This window comes from Micrasema longulum, unplaced genomic scaffold (genome assembly GCF_059751315.1).
Source record: "Micrasema longulum isolate JH-2025_06_02 unplaced genomic scaffold, ASM5975131v1 h1tg000905l, whole genome shotgun sequence".
Taxonomy (NCBI): domain Eukaryota; kingdom Metazoa; phylum Arthropoda; class Insecta; order Trichoptera; family Brachycentridae; genus Micrasema; species Micrasema longulum.
In genome coordinates, this window is record NW_028278096.1 from 75,405 (window position 1) to 92,505 (window position 17,101).

The window sequence follows — 17,101 nt, forward strand, 5'->3', positions numbered from 1 at the left end:
GTGTATTGCAAATAAAATGAATGAATAAATAAAATAATAAATGCACACATGTATTTTCAGTTTTATAAAATAAATATAGGAGTATTATAGAAAAATAAATTGGAATAACCCTGCAATAATAAATACACAGGTACATATTTAAAAGCATTTACAATGCAAATTAATATCCATTTGGCAATTCTCGGCCTGAGTACGGCTCATTGTTTTGCTGCGAACTGTAGCTAACTCAATACCCAATAGTCATAGAATGGTTTTCCTATGTTTAGGCTCCTCTATAGCTTGGCGCATGATTACTCTGAGTATTACATATTACTATATCTCAGATAAAATGAAACCTGAAACCGGTGACTGACTTCACACCAAATAATATGTTTATGTGTGCCCGATTTCAACTAATGTACCGACTGAATGAGTAGGTAATAATGAAGCAAGTTACCAAGGAGCTGGGCGCCGGGCTGTGCGACACCGCGTTGTGAACGTCCTCGGCCGTGGCCACCGTGTGGCGCTGCTTGTTCCCCCTGTTCATCATATACCTGGGAACGCAATTCAGTATTATCAAATCTGAAGGACACATCCTATAGTGGTTTACTATGAAGGTTTATTTATTTATTTTACACTTTAAATACATATACAATTTATATGCACATAAGGGCGGGCATATTGGCTTAAGGCAATTTCTTCCTACCTACCCAAACTGTTAAGTTTGAGAAAATTACAAGTACATGGACATATTCTAGGTAATTATGCAGAATCTTATAATTAGCTTATTTTATTAACATATACAGCAAATCTGCCTTTTACAAAAAATTATAATAACATATTTGGTTTAATTATTTTTTAAAAAAAACCTACATTACCTTTTACCCAAGATTTATAAACAAAAATGAAACCTAAAAATTATACAACGAATTCAGTAGAAGTTTTAACAATTTAAGAATAAATGTAAAAATCAAATTAAATAATAAAATATTTGAAAGAAAATCGTAAAGTACTGTATTATATAGCTGGGCAAAGTTAACAAAAATTTGTATATATTATGAAATGTATAAATAAATATAATTACCATTCACCATCTTTGAAAAAGTTCAAAAGGTTTGCTCTATAGAAACAATACCCTACACTAAATATATCCGATACGTGGGAATTACTATTGCTGAGTTCACGAAGTCTGTTCAATACGGCATTACAAGTATACGCTGTCCGTAAATTGTTGCTACAAAATGGTGGCACCTGCCTAGTCATTCTTCCAGGCACCCTAAAGTTAATGAGAGATAGCAGTTCTAGGCAATCCCATATTGAATTTACAATTTTGAATAAATTTAAAAGGTCTATGATTTTTCTTCCATCATAAAGTTTAAACAAATTTAATGTTTTTAGTGAAAAAATCTTATATTTGCTATCTTAAAAAGGTTGCTATGTTATAATTTCAATTTACGTCCTGAACTCTGATCAGAATGCAGACCGGCTTTCTCCGCAAGAGCGCGTGATTCTGTACCTTCGTGCGATCGCTGATAACCACGCAATCGCAATTGTTCTATTTGGATCCTCGTATCGGGAAATTGGATTCGGAATGCATTGATAAGTCTGGGTGAAGTGATGAGACTTGCTTCGAGCGTAGATCTTTTCTCCAACTGGTACAAATTTGAGGCCGTTCTATAATTAATAAATCTCGAATGGCATTACCTAGACAGGTTGGTATTGTAGGCCTCCGATGAGGGATCATCCAGCACTGCCCCGGTCGGGTCGGGCGCCGACGGGCCAATAGTGGTTTCCGAGCCCATGGTTGCTCCGGCTGACGATGAGCCCTGGAAGAAACAAATATATAATATTGCATACAGTATCTACGCAGGTCTACCGATGAATAAAATGATTCGCCTTATTTTGGGAATGCCTAAGTACATTCATATCTCTACTACTTCGGGGAATCACACTGGCTACCAGTAGCGAGGGGTGATTTTTTTTTTATAGGTAATCTACAAAAAATGTTTGTTGATTTGTATCTACACACAAGTAATATAATTATAAATAGCTATTTTTTCTGTGTCTTTATTCTACACTATTTTAATTTAAAAATGGCCACTTCGAATGCCACATGTCCTATGTGATACATATATGTCAACGGTATCCTATCAAAGAAAAATAGTCCTTCAGAAATAATGTTCGAAATACTAGTTTCCAAAGAGAGAATCTTCAAATAATATTTGTAATTTGCAAGCTAGTTTTTGTACTAAAAAACCACTATAAGGCACTGCACGACTCTGCTCTGCAATATCTAAAGAGACTATGAATTCCAGGGCTGGTATTCTGAACGGAATTGCGCGCGAAGAGATCTCTCTGTTAGCGTATATTTAGTACGTAAATACGCATTAAAATGTGTTTTCTAGGCGCACTTTTGCATTCAGAATACCACCCCGGGTACTAGCCGACAGGGGTCTTTAGCTTAGACCAGCTACATCTACGGCGATAGGAAAAGTTATTATACGTGAAGTGCCAAACTGTGAGAGTGAAGTGATGATCTAAATCATTTAAATAAATCTGTAGCGTGTGATGACACAGTAAATTATTTTCGTAAGAATTTTTTATTTTCGATTACAATATTCGAACCTTCGAATGCATCTTGAAAGTCTTCGATGAATATCTCAGGACTTACCGTGTTAGGAAGGGCGTACAGGGCGCAGTCCTCAGTGAGGCTTGTAGTGCCGGGAGGGTAGCACATGTGCAGATTGGCACCGCCGTCTGACGCCCGTCGTCCGAAGGAACTCACTGCGAAATACACCAAATTAATAGACGTAAAAATCCAAGAAAGTTATCATACTTCAGCTTGTCACGAAGGGGAAGATCGAGGAACGTGGAGGGGTCAGAACTGTGGAGGAGCAGTTCCACACTGTCCGAGGCAGAGAAGCTTTCTCCCAAGCGCTCGTCAGTGTCAACGGGGGACCCGACATGACATGCAGAAGAATTAAACGGATCCTCACCCTGTTTCCTCTGTGATCCAGGAATTGTACACTTCATCAATAACCCCTCATAGCACTTTGAGCAGTGGTAGCTAACACTCCGTACTGACCTTGTCCCATGACGGGCGGCGGCTTGAGCAGGTGATGGTCCTTGACGCTGAAGCTGTGCGGAGGCTGGTGCTGCACGGGGGGCAGGTTGAGGGGCAGGTTAATGTCGGGCAGCAGCGAGTGGTAGTTCCCGGCGCGGGCTCGCTTACCCCCGTACGCCTTCAGCTGGAGACAAGGGAAGGGTATTACTACTGCGCAATGGAGAGATACGATAATGTTGTTATTATAGTCCTTAAAATTTAGCTTGATTAAAAAGACAGCTGTCAAACTAACGTCAATAGTGATGGGAAATTACTGATCACTGATCATGTACCGATCAAATCAGTTTTTTCATGCAAACATGAAACTCTGTTTCCGAAAATTGATATAAAAATGCAAAAACAAGCCTATTATAGTGTGTTTAAGATAATTATTCACCAATAAATTGATCAATTTGTCCCATTTCTAACGTTTTTGGAAAATGATGTAACCTTGTAAGAACGTCGTTAATAATTAGGTTTATTTGAGTTTTTTATTTATTTTTAAAGCTGATTTTATATATTTGTGCTGATTTACATGTCAAGCATTGTATTAAAAAAGTACATTAACATGCTAGATACTAATAATTTTTCGTGTGTCAATATAAATCACTCTTTAGACGTCACTACAAAGTTATGTCGTCTCTATTGCTGACAACTGTCATTTCAACTTTGAGGTAATCAATACCCTCTACTTTCTTTTTTAAGATTTTACTTTACTAAAAATTGCATGAAATTTCGCAGCCTACTGGGTACTGCCATAGCAATATCTAGTGGCACTTAAATTGGTCGGTGGCATGGACAAATATCTTCGGTAAATGATTTCAATTTGAAAACACTCTGATGGAGAGAAGTTTGTTTCTGGGTTGAGGTGGAGTTAAGGAGGATAGACCTTTTGGGTAATCGAGTTGAGTTGATACATCTCTCGCAGGGGGCAGTCGTAGTGACCATTTAGGATCTTGCATGTCTCTATCAAGTCTCCTCTCTTTCTGTCTGAAACTCCTCTGCTGAAGAGAAGATTCTTCCCGGGTTAAAGTGGAATCAGGGAGAATAGAACTTTTAGTTACGAGCCCACGCACAAATGGGCAATTGAGTTGAGTTGATACATCTCTCGCAGGGGGCAGTCATAGTAACGTCGCCATTCTTCCCATCCTCATCGTCAGATGTTTTACCCTGAGGTACGGGAGTATTCAAAAGTATAAACACTTTAATATTTGTCAACAGTATATTTGCAAAGATGTAAAAAGCATTCTCTTATCGGTAGGCACTCAGGATGCCAGGTGTACGAGACGGTGCTCGCACAGTTGTTATTTTCAAAGTGGGCCAACTTAAATATCTCCCAGTTGATAATGGCACGGACTAGCCGGAAGCCTACCTTTCCTCCTCCGTTGGTAAAGGCTTCCATAGCAGTATCCTGCGACAGGGTGCAGTGTGCGGCTGGTGGGACGGGCGCATGTGTACACTCCAATACCTGAAAAACAAAGGATTAATATAGCGACAATAGTACTGGAATCCCTGTCGCAGCATAAAGTTTGTGCGTAACTTTAAGAATGGAGATATTCTGAAGCAGGTGGAAGAATTTGTGTATCCGGGATATTTTTACTGGGGATGGAAAGACTGAGAAAGATATCGAAAGGAGGGTGAGCGCTGGGAACAGGGTGAACGGTGCACTGGAATCTACCTTGGCAAACAGATGTTTCACAATAAGTTTTTCTGGGTTATTATGCCGTGTGTCGTTCGTACTCTCTACCGACGTTTCGGATCGCGTTACAGCGTCCATCATCAGGGTTGATGTTATTTGTGTATGAATATGTGTTACGTTAGGTACTTAGAATTTTTACCGTGTCGTAGTCGTTTTTGTGTGATGTTATGTATTTGGGACTTGTACCGTGTCGTAGTCGTTTAGATTAATGTGTACCATTATGTACTTAGGATCTATACCGTATCACAAATCTGAGTTACATTGCAATCTTTATGCGATTTCTTTATGACTGGGTACCAGGATGTTTTTAATCGCATCCCATCATCTCTGTTTATGTTGTCGGGATGTTTGTAAATCTCAATTGCTTCTTTTACTAGTCGTGTTTGGTGGTTCTTTGGCCTCCCTAAGATTATCGGCTCAAAGGAAAACTTATGCCCCGTTTCTATGTGGTGCTCGGCCAAGGCCGATTTTTCGGGGTAGCCGAGCCTGCATGCACTCATGTGCTCCTTTACTCTCTTTGTTATATTTCTGGCAGTCTGCCCGATGTAAACCTTAGGGCAGTTTTTACAATCCAGTTTGTAAATGCCGTCGGTTTCGAGAGGATCCCGGTCCTTTGCTGATTTAAGAAAATCTCCTATTTTTGCCGACGTGCCGAACACAGTTTTAATCTGGTGTTTTTTAAGGATTTTGGAAATTCTATCCGTAATATTCTTTACATATGGCTTTACGGGGCATAAGTTTTCCTTTGAGCCGATAATCTTAGGGAGGCCAAAGAACCACCAAACACGACTAGTAAAAGAAGCAATTGAGATTTACAAACATCCCGACAACATAAACAGAGATGATGGGATGCGATTAAAAACATCCTGGTACCCAGTCATAAAGAAATCGCATAAAGATTGCAATGTAACTCAGATTTGTGATACGGTATAGATCCTAAGTACATAATGGTACACATTAATCTAAACGACTACGACACGGTACAAGTCCCAAATACATAACATCACACAAAAACGACTACGACACGGTAAAAAATTCTAAGTACCTAACGTAACACATATTCATACACAAATAACATCAACCCTGATGATGGACGCTGTAACGCGATCCGAAACGTCGGTAGAGAGTACGAACGACACACGGCATAATAACCCAGAAAAAACTTATTGTGCATCTTAACGGCCGTGAAAATCTAAGAAGTTTAAACAGATGTTTGTCTGGTTCCGACCCTAATGTATGGGAGCGAAGCGTGGAATTGGATAAATAATTATGAAAGTAGTTTGAATATTGTCGAAATGCGATCTCTCAGGCGAATCTGTGGTAAAATAATGTATGTCAAGATCCGTGAACTATGTAAGGCTGAGACAAGCATTATCGACAGAATCGAGAAAAGGGTGCTGCGTTGGTTTGGACGAGAGCTTATGGATAGCGAAATAACGGATAATAGGATCTACGATGCGAGTGTTGATGGATGCAGAAAGCAAGATTCTCAATGAAGAGAGAAAGGGAAGTGTCCCAGAGCCAGCTCTCAGTCCTTCAGTCAACTGGCTGGGATCGATCCGAAAGGTAGGCGATTTTAATCTTTTAGATCCTACACCCAATCTCCTCAATTCCTCTTTCACTGAAGCTTATCTCTCCGAATGGCCATTTGGCCCCTCAGCCGTGTGCTTTTTTTTAAATCTCGTAAACATGCTCTCTAGGAGTAAGGCACTGAGGATACCCCAAATGTATCTATCGTATGCTACAATCCAAGCATCTTACACTTTTTTACCCATCTCGTCACCGATGCTCTTGGATTCTCTAGACACGGTTTTGATTTGTCAAAATATGAGTTTTGTCTCACCTGTCCAGCGTGCCGCGAGTCTTGCGGCCCCACCGTGTGTCGCCGTGCGGTGGCGTGCGTGTGTGCGTGCACGCCCAGCCCGCCCACCTGGCAGCCGTCCTGGCCGCCCTCCACGCCTGTCGCCGGGGGCTGCGGCGCCCCCGCCACACAGTCCAGATCCATCTCCCCGAACTGAAACAAAACAGACAGCAACGTGTCAGCGCTCATTCGGGTCAAATTTAAATTTGTGATTTCATGTGTTATTTTTACAGGGTGGCGCATAGAACATTTTATGAAACCTCGAAGATGTAGCGATCTCACCGTGGGCAATGAGGTACTAATTGTATCGGCAAGTGCATGTGATTGCGTATCATTGCGAGATCGCTGATAAGTTGTTCAAGTGATTGCCAAATTTTGGATCCTTGCACCAGGCAATTGTTTATTAGTTTAGGTTATACAAACCCATGGCGTCGTAACACTTGACCATTCAAATTCAAGCGCCCTGTTCAATTCATTATCCTATAAAGCCTGCCCACGAGAAGAATTCCACCAACCAGGTTTGGACTTGAAAATTAGGTGAGTGTTTGTCGTCATTTTGTATTGGAGTTCTGAGCAATGTTAATAACGAAATTTGTAATATTACACAACGAACGCGAACCGGTCACCTGTTGTTAATCATGGGCTTATCAAATATTATGGTCCTCCCCACTCACAAAGCCTGTCCTGAAGTCCACTCTCTAAAGCATGGCGACGGGCATAAAAATCTAGCGACATATGACATTCATCATCATCAAAGCCATATCCGCATCTAATGATGAATAGGGCTCAGCATTGGTAAAAAAACACGCAGCCTTGTGGTACAGGAAGGTACGGTGATCAGTCTTAAGTTTGGGAACAATTCCAAGGACAGTGAAATGAAAAACCACCTTATAAACACATATTTCATGTTGACCCTCCCAGGAATTGAACCCAGGACCTCAAGCGTGATAGGCAAGAGCACCGACCACTACACTGCGAGGTCCAGGATTCTAGATCTATTTCACACCCAGAACTACATTCTTAATCCATCTTACCTTCCTGAAAGACATGATTTAGGTACACTGTGTGTACTTTTCCAATGCACCTTCAGTAGTTCAATCACAATGGGCGCTAGTGTCTGTAATAATCAATGCGATAAAAGTTCCTCGCCGCATTGGTCCGTCATCAATAAACATTTACGATTGAGCCACTGGTGCAGATTAGGGTTTAATGTGATGTGATCTCAAGCTCTCACCTTCTCCAGGTCCTGGGCGGTCAGGTAGCTGGCCACGGGAATGGCGGGCATGGATACGAACGGCGACCCGACGTCGCGCGGCGTCTCTCCCCCCTCCCCCTCCTGGCCTTCCCCCTCCGCCACCTGGCCTTCTACCACCACCACCCCTTCCTCCCCTTCCTGGCTGGAGCCGGGCGAGCTGCCCGAGCTGTCGGACTGCAGCGCGATGGAACTCATCTGCGCCACGGTCGCCTGTAATGGAATGAGAAATATACTGAAACTGATAATAATTATCGGTGTTCCTCAGAGAACACACTCCATAATGCATTTTATTAGTCTTTTTAAACCATATCCGAAACAAAGAGTGCATAAGGCAGTCTGTGAATTGTTCAATATGGTCAGTGGACACTGTTGGTGTTCCTCAAGGAACAAACTTATGACCCGCACTGTTGTAACAAAAAAAAAAAAAAAATTTTTGCATTCCATAAGTTTTCTTAATCTTTTTCTACAACAAATGGTGCATAGGACACTCATTCAGGTACTATAACAGAAGACTTTGATTTCGAACATATCTAAAATTTGACATAACAAATCTTGGAATCGTCGTGGCGAGTGAAAGTGAAAAGTCATTATCAAAAGTAATATTCGTTTTTACATTGAAAATAGGTCCACTTCCGCGGTCCTTTAATTTTTCTCCAATATTCCGAGCTTCAACAAAACAGAATGACATTCATTTTACACACAAAACAGTCTGCTTTATCGTTAACAAGGCATTCCATAAATTACTCAGAATTTTATCTAAATGACCTAATATGGTATGTCGACACTGTTGGTATTCCCCAGGGAACATACTTAGGACCCGCACAGTTAACGCAAATTATAAATTTATGCAGATTTTCCAATTTTATTCATATTCTTACCCTCTTCTGCAGCAAATGGTGCATAAGGCATAGCGAAAATTACTCGAAATCTCTATTTTCGAAAGAAAAATTCTCACATTTTAGGTACTAAACAGTGACACATCATTTAAAATCAATAAAGCATGGAAGTTTGTTAACGAAAATTCTTAGAGAATAAATATTTTATAAAAAATATGTTGCAAAGATAAAGTCAGGATTTTAACCTTCAATATTAACAAATGAGCTAATCACCAAACCGGGAAGCGGACAGGTTTCAAACATTAGGATTTAAGACTTTGTTCAAATCCTTACGGATTTGACCCTCCAAGTTGATAGATATCATAAGTAGTAATGTTAGTGTGACTTACCCCTGTCGGGGTCCCCCCTCCCCCCGCCCCTAAAGGCCTTCTGCCTCCCCGACTCAGCTTCTCCACCAACAAGCTGTAGATGGCCGAGATGTGGTCGAAGCGGGCCCCCTTCACAGACTGCAGACAAAAACAGACGCGGTTAGAGGGTTGTCACCAAAACAATATGACATTGTATTGGGAGACTAAATGCAAAGTAGCTCGATCACCATCATCATTATTTCCCTTTTCGCACTTGTTGGTTCATAGGGCAGTGAACCAAATGCAGTGTATTTCAATAATCTAGTCTTATGCTTAAGGTGCCAGTCGAGAAATAAATAAATATTATAGTTTAAATAACCCTTAAAATAGTCCACCTTACCAGGAATCGAACCCAGGACCTCATGTGTAGCTGAGGAATGTGCCAACTACTGTACTACGAGGAAAGCTTATATCTAATGGATTTATTTTTTTAGGATATTTATCTGAGAGTAGAAAACACAGAAAAACCAATTAGAAAATTGACTTTAATGGGAAAGACGGAATAAAATTAGATACTAGTCTTCGATGGAAAAAGGAAATAAATTAGAGTCTAGTCATCGATGGGAAAAGGGGATAAATTAGACACCAGTCTTCAATGGCATAAAGGAGATAATTAGACTTCATTGGGAAATAAATACATTTAATAAATTGGTTACTGGGTTTAGGTCGAGAAAAATTACTCAAAAACATTCTTAAATAATAAATGGTATAAATGAATATTGTATAACTGTATAATAAATCAATTAGTAGGTAGTAATGTTATTGTTTATTTAGCATAAAAATGTCTGCCTTAAAACAGTTGTACCTAGTTAGGCAGACTAGACATGATCCAGAGAAGTATGTTACCTAAGTGTGTATGTAGTAGATAAAGTCATTGTTATTTTTGTTAATAAACCATGATGATTATTATTAATATTCAATGGAAAAAGGAAATAAATGAGATAATAGTCTTCAGTGGGAAAAGGGGAATAAAACTCTATAAGAGGAGGATTTACGGAAGAAGTGGGAAATATTTGCTGCGGAAACATCACAGGTAGATGGAAGACGACTCCACAGCGGAGCCGCATGGACAATATACGAGTTAGAGAAGGAGGATCACATGCTTTCACTGCGTGAACAGTGAGGTGAGCCGTGATGTTCAGGGATTCCGCCCAGAGCCGGGGGCTAATGTGAGAACAGTGTCACCTCCTTGACCATCTGGTGCGAGAGGCCGGGCAGCGTGAGCATGTGGTCCAGCACGGTGGGGTTGAGGAGGTCGGGGGGCGCGGGCGTGGGCGCCGGGGGACAGCAGGCGCAGCGCCCCCGCTCCAGGGGGCCCTCGGCTCCCATCCAGCGGTGGCGCGCCACCTGCTGCAGCGACAGCCGCTTCTCCGCGTCCACCACCAGCATGTTGCGGATCAGCTGCTCGCACTCTGCACACGGACAGACGTTGATTTATTTATTTATTTACAATAGATCGCATTCACTAAGTAATTATGGCTTTTTAAGCTACGCCCGTGCTGAGCGATCGATATTTTTTCATTCTTCTAATACTATACGTAAGTCCATACACATCTCCAATCCACAATCCACAATCGGCCTTAGACCCTCAGGGGGGGTATCTAGTCTGTCCCAAGAGCATATTCTTTGTAATAGCTTATATTGTCAATCGTCATATTGCTTTAATTTTCTGCACAATCCTGTCCCATAATGTTAAGAATGTATAATAATTCTAATATTTTTTTCTGTCGAATTCTCAGCCTTTGCTGGTGTGCCTATCGGTGGCAAACTGGGATTTTATTTACAGGTAAGCTATAAAAAATATAATTTATTTGTACCTAAATGGTAGGTACATAATATAACGTAACTTTTATATACTAAAAATTGCTTTTTTTCTGTGGATCTGTGTGATACAACAACTCTTATCTATGAAATCAACTCAAACGACGTAAATTTGTAATATATTATATTGTGTAGCTATATTATCCATTAATTTAACACATAACTTATAAAAAAGTTGATAAAAAATAGCACAATGAATTCAGTCAGTATTAGGTATTCTCATTACGATTGAAATGTCAACTGGTCGATTTGTTCTTGAAATGAATAATGCCAAAAACGGCCGCATCGAGCGCCACATGTGTTGCGAGTCATATGTCAAAAGAATCATCTCAAAGAAAAATAGTCCTTAAGAAATAATGTTTGAAATACTGTAATTTGTGTAATCTACAAGTTTACTCTGGGAGAAAAATCCCGCCACTGGGTTTAAGATGTTCATAATATAGTACACTTATTTGCATGAAGAAATAGGCTGGAGTAATTGGCTAGTTCTTTGGCTCATTGCTGGCGCTGGGCGCGCTTTATTAATATTTTTATTTATATTTAGAGAAAAATACAAGATATAAGATAAAGTCATTATTTGTTTGTTTTTCTGTAAATAAAGTTATTGTAAAACGGATAGTCAAATATAATGGTAAGCTGTGCATAATCGCATCTATACACGGTTCGCCCCTGGCGCCTATATTTCTAGTACCGCTTTTTGTGTGCATTCTTCTTCTCGCACGATCTAATACGGCTATAAGTGGTCAGGGTTGGGTTGTCCAGCTCGGCTGAAAAGGTTAAAATCAGGATAGTCTTTAAAATGAGGTTACCTTGCGACATGAAGAAGGGTATTCGGAACTTTCCCTGTATGACGATGTTGCGTAGATCCTGCAGAGTGTTCCCGTCGAACGGCAGCGCTCCACACACCAACACGTACAGAACTACGCCGAGTGACTACAAACAGAGAAGCACATTCGTCAGCAATATTTTGAGAATTTTATTTAGGAAACATACCTACGTCTGTCGTGTTACATTAAGCAAAAGATGAGATATTTTGAAATACTGGTGCTCAAAAACAATAACATAAATATCTGTACCTTCGAGGGTCAAACACGGGAGTCCACATTATACCGTTTCGAAGTTAAAAATGCAGAAATTATCAAACTTAGCTATTTTATACGTGAATAAAACACCAAAGACCACTTTCGTTGTAAAAATGCTATTTCAACTGCCTCTTTTATTGAACAAACAGGGCGCACAGAAAAGAAAAGAATTAATAAAAATAAAATAGCGTGTAAACTAGGGTAACACTTTGTAGACGCAAATATTCCTTTTAAAAATAAAAAAATCATCCAAACAAAATAAACAAAAATGACATGGGATGTGCCTGCTGCAGACTGCGACACATTTTTATTTCTACAAAACATTCAGTTTACCAAGAAGATGGCTCCTGCAATGGTAGCCGAAACGTCGAAACGAATCCAACAACAAAAAAAAATACACATTGATAACAGTGACCGTGAAAACATACGGCACTATTTAATATTAAAAGTAATGATAAAAAAGAAACATCGAAAGTAATTTGAAAAATAACAGTTGAAAAAGCAACATTAATGGAAATTTAATTAACAATTTAAAAGAGCACCGTGGCGAAGTGGTTAGGGCATTTGCCTACCGTGCAAGAGGTCTCGGGTTCGATTCCCATCATGGTTGACATGAAATATTTAGTTTTAAAAGGGTGTTTATAACCCACAATATTTCATAGCCTCTGGGCTGGACCCTGAAGCGTAAGACTCAATGTACGGGAATGATGATGATGTTAAAAAAAGCAATATTGAAAGTAATTTAAATAGGTAACAGTTTAATAGAATGATTAAAGTAATTTAAAGAGTGAAAATTTTGTAATGCAATACTGAAAGTAATCGAAATAGTTTGACTGTTATTTAAATGACTATGCTATGTGACTCGCGAGTAGCGTGGAAGTATGACTCACCCAAATGTCGGCCTTGGGCCCGTCGTACTCGCGGCCCTCGAACAGTTCCGGAGCCGCGTAGGGAGGACTGCCGCACCACGTGGACATGGGCTCGCCGGGCTTGAACTCGTTACAGAACCCGAAGTCGGCCAGCTGCGAAAGTACAGAGCTCTCGTTACACTGCATACAGTTACATCGTGATACATTCAAAAGTGTTGGATCGGTCGATCGATCGCTGTAAAGGCGTGTTAAAATTACTAAAATTTTCAATAACATTCCTAAACAGATCTTAAAAGAAAATGTTGACAAAACTTTCAAGGCTTTATATTGATTATTATTTTATGTTAACAGTCATCTTTTTTCTTTGTAATGGAAAAGAAGAAACCTGCTGACAAGCCGGTTGCGCTGCTTGGTGGGTTTCATTATGTTTCCTTTTATATTTTCTGTTCGTGTTTACCTTCTTAAATAAAAATAATTACAAAAAAAATATACATGTTTTGAAAAAACTGTCAGCTGGACAAAAAATTCCCTACAGAAAGAGCGAAATTATGAGTATAATCGCGCTGGTGATTGTGAGTGGAATTGGAAAATCTCCCCCAGGAGCCAAAGCAAATTCTCTGGAAAAAATTAACAACAAAACTATTATCAACTCTTAGTTTTGAGACGGCAAACATTCTCACTCCCGAGCACCGGCGGCTGCTGACCAAAACTTCGGCAACGCATTTCTTTACATTTTGTCAACTTGTACTTTTATTCATTTAAATAATATTATAAGAATACGATATGTGTGACGTGGTAAATGAGCGATAATGACAGCCCGCGCATCGGAATCAGCAACGCTAAATTTGCCATCGGTTTTTGTTTGCATACTGCTTTATATTCACTAACATTATACGCACATTTAACGTAAATTAACCAACATAATTAATACTAATATTATGTCATTACGCGTGGTCAAAGTGACGTTACATAAGAAAGTCATGTTTTAATTCTGCGCATGCGAATATTGTCTTCTCCCTCAAACGCACGATTCACCGGTATGAAGCGTAGTCTATCTCGCTCGAATCACGGTTTTAGCAGATATGGCATTTTTCATACAAATTCAGGGTAAAAGATTGTGCAAAACAGAATATGCACGGTGACGATTGCGCGCATAGATAAGATAGAATCAAAAACGCACACTGACAGAACTATGATCGAGACAGTCGACAACTCTTCGCTCGCGAGACTAGGCGACACTCACCTTGATGTTCATGTTGGCGTCCAGCAGCAGGTTCTCGGCCTTGAGGTCGCGGTGCACCACCTTGCGGCAGTGGCAGTAGCCCACGGCCGCCACCATTTGCCGGAAAACGCGCGCCGCCTCCGGCTCCGACATGCGCCCCCGGGACACCAGGTGATCTGCGACAACAGACGGGCGCGTCAGAGAATATCAGTCGGACAGGATTTGGTACATGAACTCCTGACTCTATTATGACGGGTTGTCGTATATTAGTTCTCGCCCGCCGAGCTCGGGTCTTCGGGAGCCCGGCTACTGAGCGGAGGGAGGGCGAGTACTGTATTATCATGATGCTAAATTTACCCTTCGTAAGGTGATCAGTCTTACGCTTCAGGTGCCAGTTCGGGAGATGAAATAGAGCAATTAAAAAAACCTTTAAAATCAATACTTGGTCAATTATTTAAAAATGCTAGACGAACACGTCGACCACTACACAACGAGCCGGACTTGTTTCCACTGAGAGTAGACATCGAGTGGAAAACACTCTGATTCTATTCCAGACACAAAACATATGCACAATATGCTTGTTTTTATATTAAAATGTTTAAACAATCAAATGCCCAAATACTTCATTAATAAGATAGAGCTAAATAAAAAGTTTCATAATTATATTACTGGAAATAAGGACAGAATAAGGAATCTCAAAATTGTATTATTTATAAAGGTTAGAAAATGTATGAAGAATGAGAAAAGTTTGAATAAATTTAAAAAGAAATGTTATGTGTACTGTAAAATGATGTAAATACATACGTTAGTAAAATAAGTGTAAATATTATTGTCCTTAAAATATTGCTTGATTAGAATGACAGTTGTCAGCAAAAGTGATGACATAACTTTGTAGTAACATCTAAGGAGTGATTTATATTGACACACGAAAAATCATTCGTATCTGACATGTTAATTGATTTTTTTAATACAATACTTGACATATAAATCAACATAACTATATAAAATAAAACCAGCTTTAAAAACTAAAATAAACCTAATTATTAACGACGTTCTTAAAAGATTACGTTATTTTGGAAAAATGTTAGAGATGGGACAAATTGATCGATGTAAATGGATCGAATAAAAAAATAATTCATTCGATGTTGTTCATGAAAAAAGTATAAATGTCTTATTTTTTGGTGAATAATTGTCTTCAACACTATAATAGGCTTGTTTTTGCGTTTTTATATCAATTTTCGGAAAAAGAGTTTCATGTTTGCATGAAAAAACTGATTTGATCGGTACATGATCGGTGATTAGTAATTTCCCATCATAAACCATAAGTGAATTGCTAAAAAGACTAGACAGGAAGCTGAGGAATATGTTTCATATATCATAATATAATTTTAATTTCTTGAAAGTCCTTTCTCATTTCATAAATGTAGGTATGTTTTAGAATCTTTTTTCATATTTCTTTTAAATTTTTACACAACAATTAATGTAAAAGTATGTACTATTATGTATAAAATAAATAATACACCGACACTCCGGAACGTGACTGCGGGCCAGTGGAGTGGCTACATCCATAAATAAAAAGGAAATTATATTGAATGTACCTATTGTATACACATTTTCTTATGTCAACTATGTATTTTATTAAATATTGGATCAAATAAAAAAATATTTCAAGGACTTTAGTTTAGGTATATACTATGTATTGTAATATAAGCTAACTTAAGAAATAAATTTAACAAATATATTTTTAAAAAACTGTTCTCCACGACAGAGAGAAGTGTATTTGTATAATTTATCAGAATATTCAAATATTGGCAACATTTTCCGAAATAGCCGGGCAAGAAAATGGGAACCGAGTCGCGGCAGAGTGGGGTTCGAATCTCGGGCTCTACCGTGGACCTACGACTGCTCCCCTCCTCATCTTCTTAATCACATCGCTAATTCCGGCCCGTCTGCCCGTCTGTCTCCACTCCCCGCCTACCTACCGAATATCTCCCCGTTGGGCGCGTACTCGGTGACGAGGTAGATGATGTTCTCCGTCTCCATGACCTGGTAGAGGCGGATGATGTGGGGATGGCGCAGCTTCTTCATGATGGCGATCTCCCGGAAGGTCTTCTTCAAGTTCTCCTCGTCGAGGCAGCTCTTGTCGATTATCTTGATGGCCACCTGCGAAAGAGACACCTCGTTAGGAACAACTGACAACTGATGAGGGACTTCAATCAATTTATTACGCTAGTCAGGGAGACGAGAAGCTGATGGTATCCTCGCTCGGTTGAACGTCAATGCGCTTCATCAAATTTTGCAAACTAAATAGAGATGGGCGTTTCGGTTATTCAAAAGAAGTAACGGTTATCATTTCACAAATTAAACTGTATCGTGAAACGTTGTGGGTGTTGGCAAAGAATCTGGTACAAGCAACTGCGGAAACTGTTTCACAAAAAATAATCAAACCGTTACTTGTAATGAAAAACTATTCAGGATATTTGTAATAGTAATGTAAATAATAAATTATATTTATTATGGACTTTTTAAGTCCATTTAACAATTGCAAAATTGTAAATTATACCATATAAATGTATGACTTTTATTATTTTATTTTACTTATTTTACAGTTTTAAAACATACGGAAGTTCTTTGTTTCGGGTCCCGACTAGCTAGAAAATGCCCGTAGGAAGGACATTCTTTTTTACATGTATTTTTTTTAAAATTAAAATATGCTTAAAATTCAAAAAAATAATAATATCAAAAAATGAAAAATAAATAAAAATTAGAAAATATACCGATAATAATAAAAATTAGGCTGAGTGCGTGATTACTATTTATGGGAAGATCAACAAAGCCAGTAGCCAAATGACTATTTCTACATTCAACTAAAAAAATAAAATTGAGACTTATTTATTAATCACTAGCGGACATGACAGATGTTGTCCTGGCCAAACGTTGGCTTGCCTGCTATTAGCTGGTTCACCA

The 17,101-nt window shown here is 39.2% G+C and overlaps 1 protein-coding gene across 1 annotated transcript in view; it reads right to left on the reverse strand.

Annotated features, from left to right (window-relative positions):
- The window catches only part of LOC148278232 (uncharacterized), a 57,421-nt gene that overhangs the window by 18,032 nt on the left and 22,288 nt on the right, over positions 1 to 17,101 (reverse strand). The window contains exons 2-14 of the mRNA XM_088231712.1: positions 16,117 to 16,297; positions 14,156 to 14,310; positions 12,934 to 13,065; positions 11,771 to 11,894; positions 10,326 to 10,552; positions 9,123 to 9,239; positions 7,877 to 8,107; positions 6,625 to 6,795; positions 4,455 to 4,550; positions 3,065 to 3,227; positions 2,651 to 2,763; positions 1,684 to 1,805; positions 437 to 533 (exon numbers count right to left, since the gene is read on the reverse strand). Of these exons, the coding sequence (XP_088087838.1) occupies positions 437 to 533; positions 1,684 to 1,805; positions 2,651 to 2,763; positions 3,065 to 3,227; positions 4,455 to 4,550; positions 6,625 to 6,795; positions 7,877 to 8,107; positions 9,123 to 9,239; positions 10,326 to 10,552; positions 11,771 to 11,894; positions 12,934 to 13,065; positions 14,156 to 14,310; positions 16,117 to 16,297 (1,929 nt within the window). The remainder of the gene's footprint in view (positions 1 to 436; positions 534 to 1,683; positions 1,806 to 2,650; positions 2,764 to 3,064; positions 3,228 to 4,454; positions 4,551 to 6,624; positions 6,796 to 7,876; positions 8,108 to 9,122; positions 9,240 to 10,325; positions 10,553 to 11,770; positions 11,895 to 12,933; positions 13,066 to 14,155; positions 14,311 to 16,116; positions 16,298 to 17,101) is intronic.